The 18593-nt window shown below is 51.2% G+C and overlaps 10 protein-coding genes across 10 annotated transcripts; 5 read left to right on the top strand and 5 right to left on the bottom strand.

Annotated features, from left to right (window-relative positions):
• Window positions 1-770: 770 nt before the first annotated feature.
• BDW70DRAFT_171686 (uncharacterized protein) lies at window positions 771-2307 on the top strand (the record flags this gene model as incomplete). Its single annotated transcript, XM_073743283.1, has 4 exons — window positions 771-1046; window positions 1094-1260; window positions 1363-1770; window positions 1872-2307. The coding sequence occupies 4 exons, from the start codon at window positions 771-773 to the stop codon at window positions 2305-2307; spliced, it is 1287 nt and encodes a 428-aa protein (XP_073599026.1).
• A 389-nt stretch (window positions 2308-2696) lies between these two features.
• BDW70DRAFT_117975 (GNAT family N-acetyltransferase) lies at window positions 2697-4015 on the top strand. Its single transcript, XM_073734691.1, has 2 exons — window positions 2697-3214; window positions 3482-4015. The coding sequence occupies exons 1-2, from the start codon at window positions 2785-2787 to the stop codon at window positions 3745-3747; spliced, it is 696 nt and encodes a 231-aa protein (XP_073599025.1). The 5' UTR covers window positions 2697-2784; the 3' UTR covers window positions 3748-4015.
• Window positions 4016-4117: 102 nt separating this feature from the next.
• Window positions 4118-4949, top strand: BDW70DRAFT_157333 (GNAT family N-acetyltransferase; the record flags this gene model as incomplete). The annotated part of the gene is made up of 2 exons (XM_073740334.1): window positions 4118-4231; window positions 4371-4949. The coding sequence occupies 2 exons, from the start codon at window positions 4118-4120 to the stop codon at window positions 4947-4949; spliced, it is 693 nt and encodes a 230-aa protein (XP_073599024.1).
• A 171-nt stretch (window positions 4950-5120) lies between these two features.
• BDW70DRAFT_130553 (hydrophobin family protein) lies at window positions 5121-5881 on the bottom strand. The gene is made up of 3 exons (XM_073735833.1): window positions 5419-5881; window positions 5255-5334; window positions 5121-5194 (listed from the first exon to the last, which is right to left on the bottom strand). Exons 1-3 carry the CDS (start codon window positions 5687-5689, stop codon window positions 5138-5140), a joined length of 408 nt encoding a protein of 135 aa, XP_073599023.1. The 5' UTR covers window positions 5690-5881; the 3' UTR covers window positions 5121-5137.
• Window positions 5882-6213: 332 nt separating this feature from the next.
• BDW70DRAFT_130552 (uncharacterized protein) lies at window positions 6214-6930 on the bottom strand. The gene has a single exon (XM_073735832.1). The coding sequence runs from the start codon at window positions 6686-6688 to the stop codon at window positions 6512-6514; it is 177 nt and encodes a 58-aa protein (XP_073599022.1). The 5' UTR covers window positions 6689-6930; the 3' UTR covers window positions 6214-6511.
• Window positions 6931-7821: 891 nt separating this feature from the next.
• On the bottom strand, window positions 7822-9304 carry BDW70DRAFT_117953 (acetate uptake transporter family protein). Its single transcript, XM_073734690.1, has 3 exons — window positions 8585-9304; window positions 8365-8539; window positions 7822-8298 (listed from the first exon to the last, which is right to left on the bottom strand). The coding sequence occupies exons 1-3, from the start codon at window positions 8956-8958 to the stop codon at window positions 7966-7968; spliced, it is 882 nt and encodes a 293-aa protein (XP_073599021.1). The 5' UTR covers window positions 8959-9304; the 3' UTR covers window positions 7822-7965.
• Window positions 9305-11642: 2338 nt separating this feature from the next.
• BDW70DRAFT_148171 (thiolase-like protein) lies at window positions 11643-13074 on the bottom strand (the record flags this gene model as incomplete). The annotated part of the gene is made up of 2 exons (XM_073738824.1): window positions 11643-12525; window positions 12578-13074. The coding sequence occupies 2 exons, from the start codon at window positions 13072-13074 to the stop codon at window positions 11643-11645; spliced, it is 1380 nt and encodes a 459-aa protein (XP_073599020.1).
• BDW70DRAFT_130545 (putative NmrA-like family protein) lies at window positions 12998-14921 on the bottom strand. Its single transcript, XM_073735831.1, has 3 exons — window positions 14118-14921; window positions 13975-14069; window positions 12998-13920 (listed from the first exon to the last, which is right to left on the bottom strand). The coding sequence occupies exons 1-3, from the start codon at window positions 14424-14426 to the stop codon at window positions 13404-13406; spliced, it is 921 nt and encodes a 306-aa protein (XP_073599019.1). The 5' UTR covers window positions 14427-14921; the 3' UTR covers window positions 12998-13403.
• A 189-nt stretch (window positions 14922-15110) lies between these two features.
• BDW70DRAFT_117922 (uncharacterized protein) lies at window positions 15111-15936 on the top strand. Its single transcript, XM_073734689.1, has 3 exons — window positions 15111-15171; window positions 15229-15269; window positions 15318-15936. The coding sequence occupies exons 1-3, from the start codon at window positions 15152-15154 to the stop codon at window positions 15899-15901; spliced, it is 645 nt and encodes a 214-aa protein (XP_073599018.1). The 5' UTR covers window positions 15111-15151; the 3' UTR covers window positions 15902-15936.
• Window positions 15937-16709: 773 nt separating this feature from the next.
• On the top strand, window positions 16710-17905 carry BDW70DRAFT_130542 (putative GAJ protein). The gene is made up of 2 exons (XM_073735830.1): window positions 16710-17055; window positions 17118-17905. The coding sequence occupies exons 1-2, from the start codon at window positions 17053-17055 to the stop codon at window positions 17778-17780; spliced, it is 666 nt and encodes a 221-aa protein (XP_073599017.1). The 5' UTR covers window positions 16710-17052; the 3' UTR covers window positions 17781-17905.
• The last annotated feature ends 688 nt before the right edge of the window (window positions 17906-18593 follow it).

Below are 18593 nucleotides of genomic sequence, written 5' to 3'. Positions count from 1 at the left end.
TTGCGTTAGATAGATTAGCAACCGTCCAGTGTTTATAATCAATCTTATAAATTTTGCATTGAATCGCTACTCACCCATATTAGAGCCCTGAGAAAAGTCCTTTTATGGTGGTATACTATTATCATTATTGTTATGATCCATTTTCTTCTCTTCTCTTCTTTTCTTCTTATTTATTTAATTATTCAATTATTTAATTTCAAGAAGCTTTCATAATAGGAGCAAAGACAGTAGATAGCTAGGATCCACATTATGTATGGTACTTGCGTCTCTGATTCAAGCAATACAAGGGAAATACTTTGGATATTCTAAACTTTCATGAGCTTAGCTAGATGACTTTTCAAAATTGAACAAGCATAGCCATGGTGTTAAGAGGTTCAGACCAGCCTCGGTGCACGGCCGATTACAATATCTCGCTTCAACAGTTGATTACAATATCTTTTACCACCAAAGAAAAATCTGCTGGGAACTCCAGTCAAAGCATTCATTCAAAACCCTCCAAAACCAACCAGAACCATTGCTTCTTCCGCAATCCGAGGCTTTGTTGGGATTGTGGTGCGAATTCTCTCCTCAGCTCGAACCCAGCTTAAATATCCTCGAGCACCGTTGGATACTTCTCCATTCAATCAGAGCGATCCTAGATCAAATCTGTTTAGCTAGCAGCGACTATTTCGACTCAGATCCCCGACTTCAGCAGAGCGTCGACCATCGCTAGCCCTAACTACCTCTCCCACGCCCAGCTCTGGAGAAAAGAGGATCAGGGCCCAGACATGATGCCCGACGCCGTCGACTCATTCTACGCGCTATGGAACAATTTATCCCTGACCCTGGCCATCATTATAGGCCTCACCAGCTACATGGCACTAGTCAGGTGTCTTCGATACCGCCGCAAGGCCAAAATAGAGGCCCCGTTCATGCACGCGCATGGGATTGATAGGAGGCTACTCTCCAACATGACGGTCAAGGAAGCGCATGCGATTATGGCCCAGTTGCAGGAACTGGAGTTCCCGTATGCGTTTGCAAAGGCTCGTCGAATGGCTCTACTCAAGGTGATACCCGCAGCACGCTAACGGATAACCATAACTAATGCAAACAGGCTGGAGGAATCCCGACAATGTCGAAGCTGTTCGCCGTGACGGGCCAAAACAACAGGCGCAATGCAGGCAAGCGCGCTGTCGACACGGAGATCCTCCTCCGCGAGGCGCAGTCCCAGCCTCGAGATTCGGACCGTTATGCAACGGCCGTGGCGAGAATGAATTATCTGTATGTCTATGGACAGAACGCCGTCTCAGACGTACTGACTCCACACACTTCCTCTACCACACTCTCTTCACACTCTTTAACACGTGCTAACCTGATAGCCAGCCATGCCCGCTACCGCCGTGCCAACAAGATCACCGACGCCGACCTCCTCCATACGTTAGGAGACGGTCTTCTCGAAATCCTGAACGTGGTGCAGCGGGAAGAGTGGCGGAGCCTGACCGAAGTCGAGAAATGCGCCCTTGGCATCTTCCACAAGAATCTGGGCGAGGATATGGGGATCCCGTTCGATGTGCTTCCGTCGGCAGCACAAGGATGGAGAGATGGCCTGCACTTCGCGTCAGAACTGTGCGATTGGACAGTCCGCTACGAGGAAGAAGTCGCGCGGCCAACCGCGACAAACGACCAGTACGTCCGAGTCTACGTTGACTCAGCGCTTCCCAGCTTCATCACACCACTGGTGCGGCAGATGCTGGGTGCCGACCTGGACGATCGCATGAGGATGAGCCTGGGGTAAGTTGCCCCTCGAGCCCTACATTCAACCGGCCGCACACCCTATGCCACTCTTCACCCGTCTTCAACCGCACTCCTAACTCACCTTCTCACCCGTCCAGTCTGGAAAAGCCTAGCCGTCTACTCTCCCTTACATTCGGTCTCGTTCGGAATCTCCGACGGTTCCTCCTGAAGCACCTCGCCCTTCCACGCCCTGCCCTGTTAGCCGTCCGGCTCGTGCACGACTCGCCGAACCCGGAGACCGGGTTGTACAATTTCGAACGGAAGGGCCTGCAGCCGTGGTACATGCGACCGACTCTCTGGTCACAATGGGGACCGGGGGCGTTGCTAATCAGGCTATTTGGAGGCAAGATGCCCGGCTCGCGCGGGGACCGGTACCTGCCCCAAGGATACAACCTGACGACCATCGGACCGCAACCGCAGCAGGGCAAGGGGCTGGAAGAGATGGGCCATGATATAGAGGTGATCAAGGCAAGAGGCATAGCCACGTGCCCATTCTCTCAGGCGAAGCTGGGTGCCTTCAAACGAGGCTGTTGACTTGAGCGCTCCCAGACGGCAGCAGCGATTTTACTCTTAATATCTAATAGCTAGGCCGCATCTTGACTATGAATCGGGGCCCCCCGGCGTCCCGGGGGCTTAACATCATCTAGCGCCCCAGGGACTGCATACTTCTCAGCCTGGCTGATGCCTCGTGAGGGCCGCTATATTCGTATCGATGTACCTCGGCTAACCAGTCGCAAGCCCTGGGTTCGGCCACTATCAGAATCACGATCGATCTCCTGTAAATAAGCCTCCGATTGATCAGGATCTGTTTCCTTGGCCAACCTAATAATAGACTCAACTAGCATCGCATGCATCTTACCTACCCCGACACCCCTCTAGGCCCTAGCCGCGTCCGTGAGTCATAGCCCACAGCCCACGCTGCCCACACTCCCCGCTCGACGAGAGCTTAAGAATCAACGCCCCTTGACTTCCAAGAAACTTAATATCGGTAACTTCACTGCAAACGTACCGATGACGATCACTATCCGCCCCGCCGTCCCGTCAGACGCGCCGACCCTGGCGGCCATCAATATCGACGCATTCGCCGGCCAAGGGTTCATCTCCAACGCCTTCCCCAACCTCGGCTACGAGGTCGTTTACCAGCTCAAGATGAATCGGTACTTGCAGAAGATTGCACAGCCACGGGTCCACGTCCTGGCCGCGGTGGATGAAGACTCGGGCGCCATAGTCGGATGTGCACGGTGGTCGTTCCCAGGGCCTGTGGCCCCTACCAGGACCGATGGCAGAGACCAGGGCCAGGACAACGACAAGCGCGCCAGCGGGGTGGAGGCAGAATCGACTTCCTCGCCATTACCAGAGGGGACCAACCGGGCGGTTTACGATGGATTCTTCCAGATACTGAAAGAAAAGGGAAAGAGGCATCTGCGGGACGATGATATCGGTACGCACTCAGCGCATACTTCTCTTATACAATACAAACGTCACATTTGTTCTTTTCTTTCTTTTCTTTCTTCTCTTTCTTATCCCTTTTTATCCCTTCTTTTCTCTTCTTATTCGTCTTCTTTTTTTCTTATTTCATTTCTTTTTCATTTTTTTTTATTTTGTATTTTATTTCATTGTTTTTACTTTCCTTTTTGCGCTTATATATTTATTTATTTATTTATTTTCTGTTTTACCTTTTCTTCTTCTGGCAGCTGACCCCACGCAGTTCTGGATTTCCTCGCCACCCGGCCTGAATACCAGGGGAAGGGCGTCGGAACGGCCCTTCTCCGCTGGGGGATCGAGCAGGCCGATCACCAGCAGAGACGGATCTACCTCGAGGCCACCACCGAGGGGTACCCGGTGTATGTGAAGTGCGGGTGGCGCGTCTTGGAGAGGATCGAGATAGACTATGAGCGGTGGGGCGGAGAGGGGAGCCAGGAGCTGACGCTGATGGTGCGCGATCCTCCCTTGCCTGAGCGAGTCGCCTGTTGACTTGCTGCGGTGCTGCTGGCGCTGGTCTCTTGACTCCGTTGAGAGACGTAATCGGCACGACCTACGGAATCGAGCTTAGCCTGAGGCTGCGGGAGGGGCAGGCTTGTACAGCTCCAGGCCTGCATCAACCGCATGGGCCTGCCCAAGAGGGTTAGTGCTCTTGACCAGTATACTTATATGGCTTATACTTGGCCCTATACTGTATCTTTACGTGTCTTATCGAGTCTAACTGAGTCAACTCCGTCTTTGTCTTTACTGTTCTATACTTGGATTAGACTTGCCTTTACCGTGTCTTAGACGCTTCAAATATCATCTTATCATCTATAGACTGCGCTCGCAAACTGTATACGCTGTATACGCCGTATCCAAGATGGACGTCCAGATCCTCCCGCTCTCACGATCAGATATCGCACAGGCTGTAGAATGCATTCAGACCGTCTTTGCCGACGATCCTTTCTTCCAGTACATGTTTGACCAGAAAAGCGTACGTCGTGCCATACTCTTCCCAGAGAATCCTCTCCTCCTTATCACCATACGATTATGATACAATGATATGTTGATGATAATGATAATGATGATGACGACGATAATGATGATGATCATGATAATAATGGTGAGGACAGTATAATATTGCCCGCAATGCAGCCTCCCTCTCGGCACACTTCCTGCACGGACTAGCCATCCACGCCCCCATCTACGTCGCCAAAGCAACAGCCAAAGCAACAGTCTCAGATCGGATCGTCGGGGTCTGCTGGTGGCACCCGCCCACGCCCCCGGGCGCCCCCGCGCCCCTCGCCCATCGCACCCAGGACCTCTTACTCTCAGTGCGCCAGCTCCTTTTCAATATCCGGTACCGCGGCCGCGGCGGGCTTCGACTAGACCGCTACCGGCAGTGGAAAGCTCTGCAGGCACAGAAGCATCGCAGGATCTGGACCGATCCACGCGGATACTACTTTTGCAATGTGATCGCCGTGCGTGCCGAGATGCGTGGACTTGGACTCGGCCGGCGGTTGGTCGAGGTTGTCACTGAGAGAGCAGACGAGGAGGGCATGCCCTGTTACTTGGAGAGCTCAAAGGGGATGCCGAACCTGGCGATCTATCAGAAACTCGGGTTTGAGGGGGTCGGGGAGATTGAGTGTGTGGACGGGAATGGGAAGGAAGGGTGTACAGTGAGTGTCTCCCCTGTGCGCCTTTCTCATTGAGCGAGGTGCGTCTGGTATAGTGGAAGGTACTGAACGAGTCTAGCTATATTGCATGATTCGGCAGCCGGCGAAAATGAATGATTAATGTATTTATTTGAACGAATTCTGATGACAGTTTAAGTTACAATATCAACTGCACATCCTGATTTCACTTCTCCCTCTATATAATACCATGAGCAGACCCGCGATTACAGGATGGAGCCAAGGGCAACGCAGGGAAGCGCCACTCCCACAAGGTCGCTGTCCTAAGAGATCATCAGCACCGTTTTCTAATGTTTAGAGTAATAGGGTCAATGTGAACGCACCGCACTGCCGCCGCTCTTCGCACAGCAAGCAATGTTCTGCTTGCACTTCTGGTTCAGGATATCTTCGACGCCGATGAGAACTATAATCGTCATTAGCACCCTGCACTCAAAGCGAAAAAAATAACGGAAAACCAAAAGTCAAGGAAAAAGGAAGGAAAACATACGAGAGAGATCAAGCTTCGAGCAACCGCTGAAAGCACCAAGACCTTCGGCGGCAGAGCCGGCGCCGAGCAGGTCGCTCAGCAGCCCAGCGGCGATACCCTTTTGTACAACGGTAGTGTCGCCGCCGTACTTGACGTCGTTGCAGCAGGACAGCTGGGCTTGGTCACCGCACTTAGAGCTTCCCTCGGCGACGGTGACGCTGTCGGGGACGGGGAACTTGTCGGCGCTGGCGAGCGCAAAGAGGGAGAGGGTGGCAAGGCCGATGAACTTCATTTTGATGGATGGAATGTAGACGTTCGAGCCTGCACGAGAACGAGGCAAGTAGAGATGAGACTGAGTGAGATACAGTGGTGAGTGAGGTAAGTGAGTGAGGTAGAGAAAGAGGAAGGAAAGAGTGGACAGCGCCGCAATAAATGCGGCGGCTGTGAAGATACATTCCTGCTAGGGTTACAAACTTCGCATGCCGGAGAGTAGGATTGCCAGCCTGTTTAATTGCTGTTTCAAGGTTGTGCCTGATACCCCTAGTTGGGAGGGCGCCTTGCATTCCCACGCGCAGATCGAGAATGTGGAAGCTCTATAGTTACTTGGCGACGCACAGGGGTGATCGATAGCTGACAGTCTCGGTAGGGATCCAACTCAAGAGATGCGGGTCGAATCTTGTTTTACGCACGAAATGACAGTGAGGCTTATTCCTATCGGGCTCGGTTTGTATATGTCTCGATGCTTGTGCCTTGATTAGCCCGACTCAGAGCTTGCAGCACTATCTATGCAGAAAACTTGCAAGGAACAAGCCGAATCTGGCCATTCGCTAGATCCAATGATCGACACTTCCTGGATATCCAATGACGACGTATTCGGATCCGTGATCCATGTTGATACCGGAAACAGACAAGTAAACAGTCTGGATAACGATTCCGGCCGATGGGCGTAGTTAGGGTTCAGATTTCAGTATACCTGCGCACCCAGTCTAGACTTGCACACCCGGTTCTCTTTTCTGTAGACCTTTTGAGTATAGGGCACTGCCCACGCTAGACTCAGAACCAGAGACTTAGTCACTTGTAGTGCCCAAAACACTGTAAGTTCTGGGTGTAAAGTTCATCCACCCGTTGTCTGAAACCCACCGGCTCCCGGCTTGAGCCATTTCGGAATGCTCAAGAATATACAATATAGCCAGAGGATGGCGTTGGCTGCACCCTCACTGTAGCAAAGCTCCACATCCACAAACGTACATCTTATGAATTTTCTTGGGAAAGTACCGCAGACGGCATTCATGTAGTTATTGCCTTGCTCTTCAACCCCAGCTGTACCTTTATGGCATCATATGTGCGAGATGGCCCCCGAAACGCTCTTCGCATTGCGGGCATCGAGCTTCCTCTATGAATATCACCGGGTACACCACACAGCCAGCAGTATACTGACTGACTGGCATTCTATAATACTGCTACCGAATCAACAAGAAAAGGAACTTCAGAATGGTAGTTTGGGCGTAATACCAATGGCCGTCCCCCGAAACGAAGGAATTGAACCGCCATGGCTCCATAGACTTGCACTCGCTTCCGCCGCCACAAATGGCTAGAATGCGCCACTTGATAATAATGCTTGGCATCACCAAGGAGGCCCTTGTATGGTGTGACCGTCGCTGAGTGCACTGCGTAGAGATTTAATGTTCCTTCAGGGTCAGCTTCATTTCCTCGCGAGACGCTGGCTTGTCAAGGCCTCGGGCTTGAGCACCTAGGAACTGCGAAAACTGCACTTCATATGTAGATATACACTCACATCGCCTCCATACCTTCTGCTAATATTACTTAAGTGCTCTGACTCGAACTCCCGGATCGCGGTAAGGCCAGACTGCTGCGTAGTCGAGCGTGTATCTTCTGTTAAAGCATAGCTCGGACTCCTTCCTCTCCTGCAGTATCTCGGCAGATCATTTCTCCAGTCGACATGACCCAGTACAGATGAGGCTGTAAGCTCTACCCTAAAGTGTCCTGAGTGTAGAATCCTGTGGCCACTGCTGCTTCCTTAATGCTGCTTCCTCAAACGGTGATAGACTATCTGGGTGTACGGGCCATAGTTGACTAAGTCTCGCGAACGACTGCCAATCCTGCGCACACTCTTGACAAGCGTAATTATGGGTACTGGTTGCGCGGAAGCGGGGCCTTTGGGAAAAGCCCTCGTTGACGGAGGCAATAGAGTCTGGTTGGAGTTGGAGACGAAGCTGGAGAAGGCCTGTGGGTCTTGGCATTGGAAGATCTACACCGAAGGTGGAAGAGACGGAGGTAGACTAACCGCATTAGCATTAGCCCTGACAAAGGTCGTTTGTCTCTATAGCCTGTAGTAACCCTAAGATAGGGCGGAATAGGGGAATGGTTGAAGCATTCAACGAAGCAATTTCATCTCATCATAATCTATAACCTTCTCCCTAGCCATGGTACACGGAGAAGTGACAACTAGGGACGTATGGAACTAGGATTAGACCCTAAAGCCAATAGATCTGACAAATCATCTGAGTCCGAGTCGGCTGCCGATAATCCTCCATAACCCATTCGCAGCTATACAGACTCGGTGCATCCAACAGGTGCAGGACGACGAGACTTTCGACCTTGCTCCGACCACGGGAAATGCACGACAGGAGGCACGAAATAGCTATTGCTCGGTTCCGCAAGACCGGCGAATGCGTTGTACCAGCACAAAAACGCGCATAGGATTGCAAAAAATCCACCGGCCTTGCAAAGGGATTCATTCGGCATACCCTCAGCATCTCGGTGGATGAACGCAACTCCAAGGAGGAGCAAGGCGATATCGGCGAATATGAATAGGGAGCAGAAGGCCAGTGTGGACTTGAAAGTACACAATGTCATGATGACAGTGAAGATAAACCATGCCTAAATGAGACGGGATATTTTGTGAGTAGGAGAAGGGAAGATGAGTAACTGCCTAGGGAGACTAACCAGTAAGAATAGGCCGAGGCAATCGTTGAACATGTCGGTATTACCGCCGCTTGCCTCTATCAGGCTTCCCATGATGTTGAAGCCGCCCGGGGTGAAAATGATTCCAACTGAGATCCAGAACCCGCCGTATGAGGAGAGCACAGTAGCTCCGAAAGTGTTCCCAATCGCCATTTCCCTGATTAGTTAGAGGAGAAGTGACGAGGGAAGGCCGCGAACGTACCACATGCCAGCTAATAGCTGGACTAGGCCTCCATATGCAAAGGCAGGGGCAACGAGGATGCTAGGTACAGCAATGTTCAGGACCTTCATCTGGACTGCTCCTAAGAGGAACGCGCTGAGGCCGAATGCACATAGACCGAGAGGAGCAGGATTGGCGATCTTCTTTGGCGGACGATATAGACCCGGTTGGAATGCACCTCCAAAGGCAGGAAGGCGGCTCTCTGCGGTGAGCATGTGTGAGAGACCTCCTGAAGTGGCATAGTCGAGGTGGGAGTTTTCGGGCGCCAGTTGCTGTTCGGACGGAGGCGAAGGGGTTTCTGCGTTGGTAATGGTGTTCTTGAGATCATATTTCTCCGTCGTTTCGGTGGATGCCATGGTTGGATGAATAAAGACGATTTCTCAATTTTGCAAAACCTGCATCAGCAAAAAAAGAAAAAGAAGAAAGAGGGGGTAGGAGCTTTTAAATACGTCCCTTTGAATCTTGAGCCATTGAATATCACGGGGTACGCCTTAAGTCCCGATACTTCGTACTGGGTCTCCCATTGTAGCCAATGGCCACTGCAAGCGTCATCTAGTCTGCCCGGCTTCAATATCGGTAAGCAGTGTATCATCACATTTTCCAAAAGGAGAACGAAGATCGACAGAGGGATCGCCCTAGCATGACAAGCAAAACAGTGGAAGTAGGGGTGTTCTAGTGAAAGGCAGGCCCAATGGTTCGTCGTCGAACTAGAACCAAGCTATAGGGTTCCGTTTACTGGTTCAGCCCGCATACCAGAAAGGGGAAGCGACTCATAGTCTGCGGCGAGGAATTGCGGAGTGCGGGGGAAGCATATGTCCAATTCAGCATATGGCAAATTCGGTTCCATGGGTATCCCCTGAAAACACCCCAAAAAGCCTTTTGGTATGTGCTCGCATTGGGCGAGACGAGGGTCACTTAACTCTATTCCAAGCTTGTTAGGGTGATCAACCCCAACTTGGTCTTCCGGGCGCTGCTATCGGCAGTTGGGTTTCTCCTTAGGTAGCCACTATGGGGACACTTAAAATCGAGCTTTATCTCTACCGACCTGCTAGCCGGTCAATGAGATCTACAGAGCCCCAGATTCATGTACCCCACATTTCAGTGCTTTAGATCGCTGAAGACCGCGGCGCTGTTGATTCCGCTCCTCCGCTCTGTATTCGCCTGCGAGCGGAGATGTTCCCATGCGTCCGTGGTTAACATGCTAGTTGACTGAAGACCGTGGAACAAGTCCGCGCGGCGTATGCATAGAACCTGGAGAAGGGAAAATTTTTGTTTCGTTATTCCATGCATCGTACCCTCAACTTGCGGAATGCTGGCCATTGTGAGCAGACAAGCATAAGTCGACACGCAAGATGATGCCGTTGGCATTGTTTCTGCTGTGTACACCGTAACTGATAGTACAATGGGGTGCGCTGACCGAAGACTGTCAGGCGATTCGACTTTTTTTCATGAATCCGTCTAGCAATGGGAAGAAACTCGGCTGTTCCCAATGGTTAGATCTTTTGATGTTTGCCGACAAAGATTCCGACTTTTCATAAGCTTTCAAATTCAATCTTCCGTTTACAGGGTCATTGCCAGTCAAAAGCTAGTGCGGCTCTTTGTTCCGCGATCGTATTCGAGTTTGCTCAGGCTATCACACAGCAGCTCTGGATAACCTCTGAATGGCTTTAAACCGAAAGAATTGTGGCGTCTGAGATTTCAGAGCCCATACTAGGCTCACCATGACGAGCATCCCACTATTGCTTCTCGAGCAAATGCTTCCTGTCATTAACGTCCTTAACAGTCGAGTCCTGGGAAAATTGGTCGCTGAGTATAAATCGGACTGGATAATGTGCGCTGTTGTAGGACCATCCATTGCGGATTGAGACATCTATGAGCTCTATGTAGACAGTATTAGGGCAAAGATGGGTCGGAATGGGTCATACTCAGCATGATAATGTCGGGCCGTGAGTATGATGCTAACGGCCCCCTAAGGTACGTTCATTCGCTGCGAGCGGCTGTCGCATCCGTATACTTTAGTCGGAGGATTGTCGCTACTTCCTGCAATAGAGCACACTGTAGGTCATAAATAATGGTTAGTGTTGGCTCGAACAACGGTGGTCAGACTCCATCATGAATTACTTGTTCAGGATTTAGGAATGGGAACGGGGTTGGGGGGAGACAAGGTTTGTGTTAAAGAGACAGAAGAGAGATTTCCAGGTACGTCACATGATGGGCTCTTGCAAAATCACTGAATCCTCTGATAAGTCAGCACGTAGGATGGAGCGCTCAAATGCCTTGTCCTTGTATCCTTTGTACTATCGTTATATTGTCACCTGCCTAGAAGAAAAGTGGCGCTGACACGAACCACCGGCTCTGACCCTGTTGGATGTACATAATACCGTGTCTATAAAAGCCGGCATTGCCTATCAGCTAGAATTGGAAGTATCAGTGCAGATTACCAAGCCACCGAGCAAATACTTCAGAAATAGTGACTCTCTCGCATTCACTCTGATAAACCACTTAGGTATATACCCCCCAGCTTCTCTGCATTATCTCACAGCTCGACATGAAACCAACAAACCCAATGTCGAGTCCATCTCCATAGGCTCAAGAGAAACTATTGAGATATAAGCCGCATGGCATAGGTCTAACAAGAACACCCCCGATGGAACTTACGACCAACTCGAACGGTTGGTTTTCATCATGATTATTAGTATGAGTTGAATGTATTTCCCTGCTATGGATATCTCAAGCGGGATATTCGATACTGAGGATATAGTACCAAACACGTACCCAATAAAGAGACGCGAGACGATAATGTTTGAGCAGTAGTACGCTCCCAGGACGGTGGACGAAGCCTATTGGAGGCATAATTGATTCTCAGGAATAGGAATGGGTTAAAGCGAGCACATGGAGTGTCGACTGCGAAGTGGGAAGCTGGGTTGATAGACCAAAGGATGAGAAAAGTAGGGGAGACGGTACGTTCCAGCTATGCCTACGCCTTGATATAGCTGTGGTTGCATCCAGTTGACTGACTAGACAACTACCTGGCAACTACCTAAATCCTCGCAGTAAGCTTCTTCACCGTATCCTCCAATGGATAGTCGGACTTCACCCGACTTCTCACCCTCTCCGCATCGGCAGGCCTAATAACACGCGCCTCCGTCGCAGGATTATACCCAACCCCCGAAGCAGAAGCAACCTCCTCGTCAGAAAGCTTCCTGTTCGTGCCCCCATCAGCCCGCTTATAGACTGTTACCACAACTGCGCCCCCGAGACCCAAATTATGCTGCAGTGCCACTGATGTATTCTCAACAAGCCGATTATTGGCCCATCCGCGGAGCTGCCAGGTTAGCTCGGCACACTGCGCTAGTCCTGTTGCTCCGAGCGGATGACCCTTCGAGATCAGTCCGCCGGAGGGGTTGATTACTGGCCCCTTGCCGCCGTGGGTGATGTCGCCGCGGCGGACAAGCTCATGGGCTTTACCTGGTTCTGAGAAACCAAGGCAATCCAGCAGGATAAGCTCGTTTGCAGAGAAACAGTCGTGGAGTTCGCATACGGTGACGTCCTTTGGCGTGATGCCTGCTTCGACCATGGCTTGCGTGACTGCGCGCTTGGTCATGCCCCAGCCTACTAGGTCGATTGCACTTCCTGAGTAGACAGAGGGGTCGTCGGTGAGGAGTTGTTGGCCTGCGATGAGGATGGCTTGGGATTTCAGGTGCGGCCGGGCATCCAGGAAGGCTTGTGATACCACCACGGCGGCCGCGGCGCCATCGCTGGTAGGGCTGCATTGAAGCTTTGTCAAGGGCGGCTGAATCATTGTTGAGTCCATGATCTCTTGAAGGGTGTAAGCCGTTCGGAACTGTGAGTAGGGGTTGCGCTGAGAGTGCTCGTGTGAGACTCGAGCAATCTCCGCAAAGTCTTCGGGTTTGGCGCCATATCTGCTTGTATTAGCATGTACCCTATAGTGATGAGAGACGAGAGGTCCTATACTTTTTCATGTACTCCACACCGGCATTCGCGAAATATTGCGCATTCCTAGGACTCTTGTGCTTCCCGTGCGTCTTTTCCATCAGTGCCGTCGATGGGCCAACCGAACTCGGCCTGTCATCCCAGACGCTCTTGATCGACCCGGGCCGCATCTGCTCGAACCCAATGACAAGAACACAGTCTGCGCCTCCATTTCTTACCATTGTCCGTGCCAGGTGCAGACCCGCAGAGCCCGTTGCGCAGGCATTGTTGGTGTTGTAGATGGGGATCGAGGTCTGCCCAAACTGGTAGAAGATACGTTGGCCGCTGGTGGTATCCCCGTAGCAGTAGCACGCAATGCCGGCTTCGACATCATCGTAAGTGATTTTGGCATCTTGCATTGCCTTTATGCCTGCTTCGTAGCCGAGTTCTGGGTATTCCCTGATGCGGCGGGGCTTGAGAAACTGCGTCATCCCTACGCCTAGGACGTAGGTCGGGATGGAGGGCTTGGATTGCGGCATCTTTGGTTTGATATGTTTAGGTTGTATTTTTGACATGAATGTGTTGAGAAAATGTATATTCTGCTCAGGAGACCTTTTAAAGCTTCAAAATGCGGTAGGGCTTTCAACCGAGGTCCGGCTGGTAAACTTGGAGCTCCCCCGCTCCAACACAGATAACCTTACGAGAGCGCCTAGGTAAGGATTGCACAAGCCGTGTACCAATCAAATGCTACATGGCGCCGAGAGTACAGTATACTTAGGCGGGGTTCCGAACAATGGCCAGTTAACGTTATATTGGGCTCGATCCTTCCAGCTACGCCTTTATGAGGACTCGGCTATATGCTGACTTACTACTTCGCGTAGTTCTGGTGCCAGGTATAATCCGGGTTTTCCGTCAACAACGCTCTTAAAGCATCTTGAGGCTTCGTGGGCGGCCTCCCAAGGATTTCACGCATAAGCGGGTGTGTCGTGCGTAGCTCCCCGTTCGCAATGTCCTCCCACCACGTCAGGACCATTTCAAAGAATGCCTTCGGCTTTCCCCCCTGATCGTTCGCGCTGTTGATTCGGATATATTCCTGAGGCGAGACGATCTCGAATTTCACTTGTCGCTTTGTGGTCTCGTTGATGATATCAACAACTTCCTTGGAGGTGATCGTCTCCTCGGCTGTAAACAGCACAATTTGGTTCTCATAGCCCCCTTGCAACATAATGCGGGCGGTTGCCTCGCCCAGCTCCGCACGTCGAGTATATGCTATTTCCCCATCTGCGGGTAGGGTAACGGTCGTGCTATCAGGGTACCAGTTCATAAACACGGGGAAGGCTTCGGCATATACGCCTTCTCGGATAGAAGTGTAGGTGAGGCCGGATCTGCGAGGGTTAGATGTTCAAGAACGCCAAATGATCTTCTAATAAGACACGTACTCTTTAAGAAGCCTTTCCGTGATCAGGTGAGCTTGCTGGACAGCGGCCCTGGAGTCGTCTGAGAAGCCACCGAAGGCGAGCGATGTATACCACACCTGACCTATCAATGATGCAGCCCTAGATTTCGGAGAGAGCTAACGTACATGTTTTACTCCTGCTCCCTTAGCGGCATCGATGAGTCTTCGATGCTGTTTGTCCCGTCTCTCGTTATCAAAAGTATTTGAGCTAACGAACAGTAGGTTCTCAACGTCGCGTAGCCCAGAATCAAGGGACTCTTCATCGTCGTAATCCACATGGCGAAAAGCAATACCACGTTCTTCAAAACGTGCCCTGTTCGAAGCTCTGGATGATGCTGCAGCGAATTCGGAGGCGGGGACATGGTCCACAAAGTAATTGAGCACCTGTTTCCCAAGGCCTCCTGTTGCGCCGGTGATGAGATATTTAAGTGTCATTTTGAAAGCGAATAGCGAGATCGCTAGAAATGGTCTGGATGGAGCGAGAAATCCCAAAGGTGTTGTGCGAGATAACTCAAGTACCTCTGTGCATTCCCTATTTATACTCGGCTCAGTCGAAGATTCGAGTTATACTTGTGTAAGCAGCTCATTTATAAGCATCGGCAAGATTCATCCTTCGGAGCAATAAATAAGAGTTGGTGTCCGAAACCAAGCCCAACTTGGATAGCTTCATCTACAAGAGCCAGACTTTCTCAAAGAGCTTTTCGAAACCGAAGTTCGTTCTGCTTCATCCTAAGCTATACTTGCCAATTATACTTGTCTGGATCGATGAGAATGAGGCGAAAGGCAACATCAAATCGGCCAGTTTATATAAATGACCCCTAGAATATCACACCCGACAGTGCCAGTTTGGAGATTTGCGTCAGGTATAGAAATTATTTGACAAGTATCGTTACTCCAGGCCACATATTGGATTGAAGCTGTCATGGCTCCAGATCTCCAAATACCACCTGAACGTTACTGCCTGTGTGAAGAGTCACTTGACCTGTAACCTGGTGTGTTTGAGAGCGAGCGGGGAGACAGAGGATGACGTAATCACGCTTCATTGTCATGTGACCAAGCGTGCCTATCAGCGTTTTGAGCTTCGACTGTCTCTGCACGGGGTGCTAACTTCGCATTCACAATGGAACAGCGTTTCTTGCACCAGGAACTAGGATATTATTATGACCGCGTCGTCTAGCAAGTTGCGCGTATTGGATACAACAGAAGTTGCACAAGCTGATGGATCTTCGGACGCAAGGCAACGAAAACGAAGAGCAAATCTCTACGATGCTGTCGCTGGTTAGTAGCCATATAGAGTGGCTTATAGCTGCGTACTAATCTATACAGGCCGTGTGAACTCGCATGGGTTTATCCCCGCGAAACCTTACGCCTCCACATATCGTGACACAGCATCGTCCAGTAGCCGTCCTCTCCCGCCAGAAGAGGTCCTTTTTCGCCGAAAGGGCATGCCCATTCGCTATGAGGAAACAGACCGGTATTTCGCCCACGAGTCTCTGCCGCCTGACCGTCCGCTCCCTAGCTCTGAGCTGTTGGAGTCCATCCACTCTTACACGGCCGACTTTTACGATCAAGCAGTCAGCGCAAACGGGCGCATCAACCACTACAGCATGAACGGGAAGTCTTTGTTGTTTATGGGTGTACTTCTGGAGGAGCTGGCAAAGGAATCGCTGGGTGACACTGGCGATTTGGCACTGGTCGAGGGAGATGATATGTTGACGGATGACGAGTCAATCTCGAAATTCGGAAAGAGGAAGCGACGCAAACGAGCCAGCAGTCTCAGCAGCATGTATGCGAGCTCAGGCGAGGATCTTGATAGCGTGGTGAAAAGGAAGAAGCGTCGTAAGAAGCGCAGGTTGGCGCTCCAGACATCTGCGACGGACATTGACACAGAGGCCGAAGATAAACAGTGAAGGCGCGCAAATCGTTCTTGAGCCGCCTTGAACAATAAGTGTCCAGAAATGTCAACACCAATATGGTGCATCAGTTCGGCATGACCTTCCGGCCGATCTCCCATGTATACCGTCTCCAGGTATCCTCGCCTCGCGATACGAACAGAAATTGGGCCTGCCAAAAAAGGTTACAGGAGCTTATCGTGGACACAACATTCCGCCGCAGCCCGTCAAGAGTAACATTTGTTCGATCTTGGAGCCGATTGTGCCGACAAACTTGTGGCCTTAGCGCTAATAAGTCCTCGCTCAAACTGTCTTCCTTTGTTTTGGACATCGAAGTGTGATATCACATCACGACACATCTTTCACCCGGCATCCGCATTGCTTTGTGGAGACGGGCATGGACGGCAACTTGATACTCTGTAATGCTGATGCCGGGAACCCGTATACCCGGGCGGAGGTGCATCAAGCTCTAACAGACAGACTCTGAGTTGGCGACTGAGCCGTATCGCCGCAAGCACTTATGGGCTTCCCAGAGGTCGGTTGCCTCACAAAGGCTTGAGCACAGTGCAACTCAGATGCCTGACTTTGTCGGGACCTGACCAGACTCTATCCCCCTCTTAACTCCTAACCCTGTCTTCTGAAAGAATTTGTCACTAGCAAGCTTAAACGCCAAATCTTGTTGAAATATCATGAATGACGGAGAACAGAGACCTGAACTTATAGTTTAGTCGTTCAATATTGCTGCTGAAATGTGACTGCCTAGTCTTGGCTGTATTTTGAAACCGGTAGACGGTGAAGCTATGCACACTCAACCAGAAATTGAACTCTCAAATCGTAGTTTCAATTGTTCTGTCGTTGGGTAAAATGGCTCAATCTGTTGAGCTTTGCCGCCGGTTGTGCTAATGATTTTGACTGCCTTCCATTGCCAAGTTCCGCTCGAGCTACACTTAACATCAAGCCAACACATCTTCAAGACCTCCATCCTCATTCAAGCTTTTCTGAGCTATTAGAACTCTCCTACACCTAACACTGATCTACTCGATCTAAAGCTACACCCGGGAACCTATACGATCTGCAACTGGTTATTCCTCCTCTCCTTCCTTCAGCCCTCTCCACAGTTCACAAAGGGGACTCGACGCACTGTTAGTGACCCGCCATCATTCATCACTATGGTACGTGTCTCGAAACCTAAGCTGGCCATAGCTCCAGGGTCTAATTTTATCGCCGGCTACAGCCACCGAAGCTCTCCAAGAGTGCCAAGCAAGGCTTGATTGTCTCACATCTCCGCTCCTCACGGACCTGCCATACGCTCAAAGACCTCGAGAAGATGCTCCCCTCGGTAGCCTCGATCAACAGCATTCAGGTTAAAGATTACATCAAAGAACTCACAGATGAGGGCAGGATCCGCGTGGAGAAGATTGGAAGCGGCAATTGGTACTGGTGTTTCGGTGGGGATGAGGTAAAGGAGCGCGAAAGACAGTTGGCTCAACTCCGGAAGGAAGTGGAGCGGATCCAGGCGAGTTGTAAGCGAGCCGAAGCGGATTCGGCCGTGCGCAAGGAGCAAAGAGACAAAGAGTTTGGGCTGGGTGGTGAAGAGGAGTGGAATGAGTTAATGGAACGGAAGAAGGCTCTGGAAGAGGAAAGGAATCGTTTGCTGGCCGAGTGGACGGCCATTTCTACAACTGGCGAAGGCAAAAGCGTTGGGCAGATGAAGGACGAGATTGAGGAGTCACGCCAACGGGCGCAGATGTGGACGGACAACATCTACTTGCTGGAAGAGTATGTCCGGAAGCTGACTGGCGGAGATCGCGACGTGATGCAGGCGGTGCAGAGGGAATGTTACGGGGACGAGTACTTGGAGGGGGAAGGACTGCGGGAATTGGACTGGTCTACGTGATTAATATATTCGCTGCCTGCAAGGGTCAGGGTGAGTCTATTACCGGCTAGTAGTAGAGAGTGCCGGACTTATCACCGTTAGCAGCAGATAGCGCTGTTACCTAAAAACTGTGATAATCTGTCGGGGGAGCTCCAACAAACGATAAGAATAACAGACAGAATAGTGGACGTGTCAGGTCTGCTGATCGCTGTCATCCTGAATCGTGGCTCTGAGAGCAAGACTCGAGACTGAGGCACAAGTGGAGGCGCCGAGCCCCGAACTACGCTGGACCCAAGAGAAGCTTGACTGCCACCACGCGGTTTCTGTTGGCCTTTCCCCTTCTCCGCCTGCTTATCGCGAACTCTTCCCTCTCTCCCAACTCTCTTGCTACCTTGCCCTTGACCATCACCCTCGCGTCTTCATCCTGCCATTCACTTCCCTCCTCGTGCTGCCGTTTGCGCTGCAGCCATCGGCCTAGGCCCCTCTTTCTCGAGTCGACAGCACGTTCTCCGCCCGTTCCCGACGCTTGCCTCCCCCCTCTCCGCCGCATCACGTCTCAGTGTCTTCGTGCTCGTCTCGACCTACAACCGATCGATTTTCTTGGTCTTGCCCTCCAGCAAGGAAACTACTACGACTGCCAGCAATCTCTGTTCAGTCAGAACCTCGCGTGAAATGATGCCGAACCATCATCTCGACTCCTGATACCCATCGCCTTCCCTTCGTCTCCGTGCATTCCTCCGTCCGTCCCTCCTTTCGCTGGTCGTTGCGTGGGACTATCTTTAATTACATCGTCTTGTGGGCGAATCTGGGCTGCGTCGCGCAGAATAAAGCAGA

Source organism: Aspergillus foveolatus (assembly GCF_047715535.1).
Source record: "Aspergillus foveolatus strain CBS 279.81 unplaced genomic scaffold BDW70scaffold_8, whole genome shotgun sequence".
Lineage (NCBI taxonomy): Eukaryota > Fungi > Ascomycota > Eurotiomycetes > Eurotiales > Aspergillaceae > Aspergillus > Aspergillus foveolatus.
Note: the sequence above shows the minus strand (reverse complement) of the source record. Positions and strands in the feature narration are given on the sequence as shown.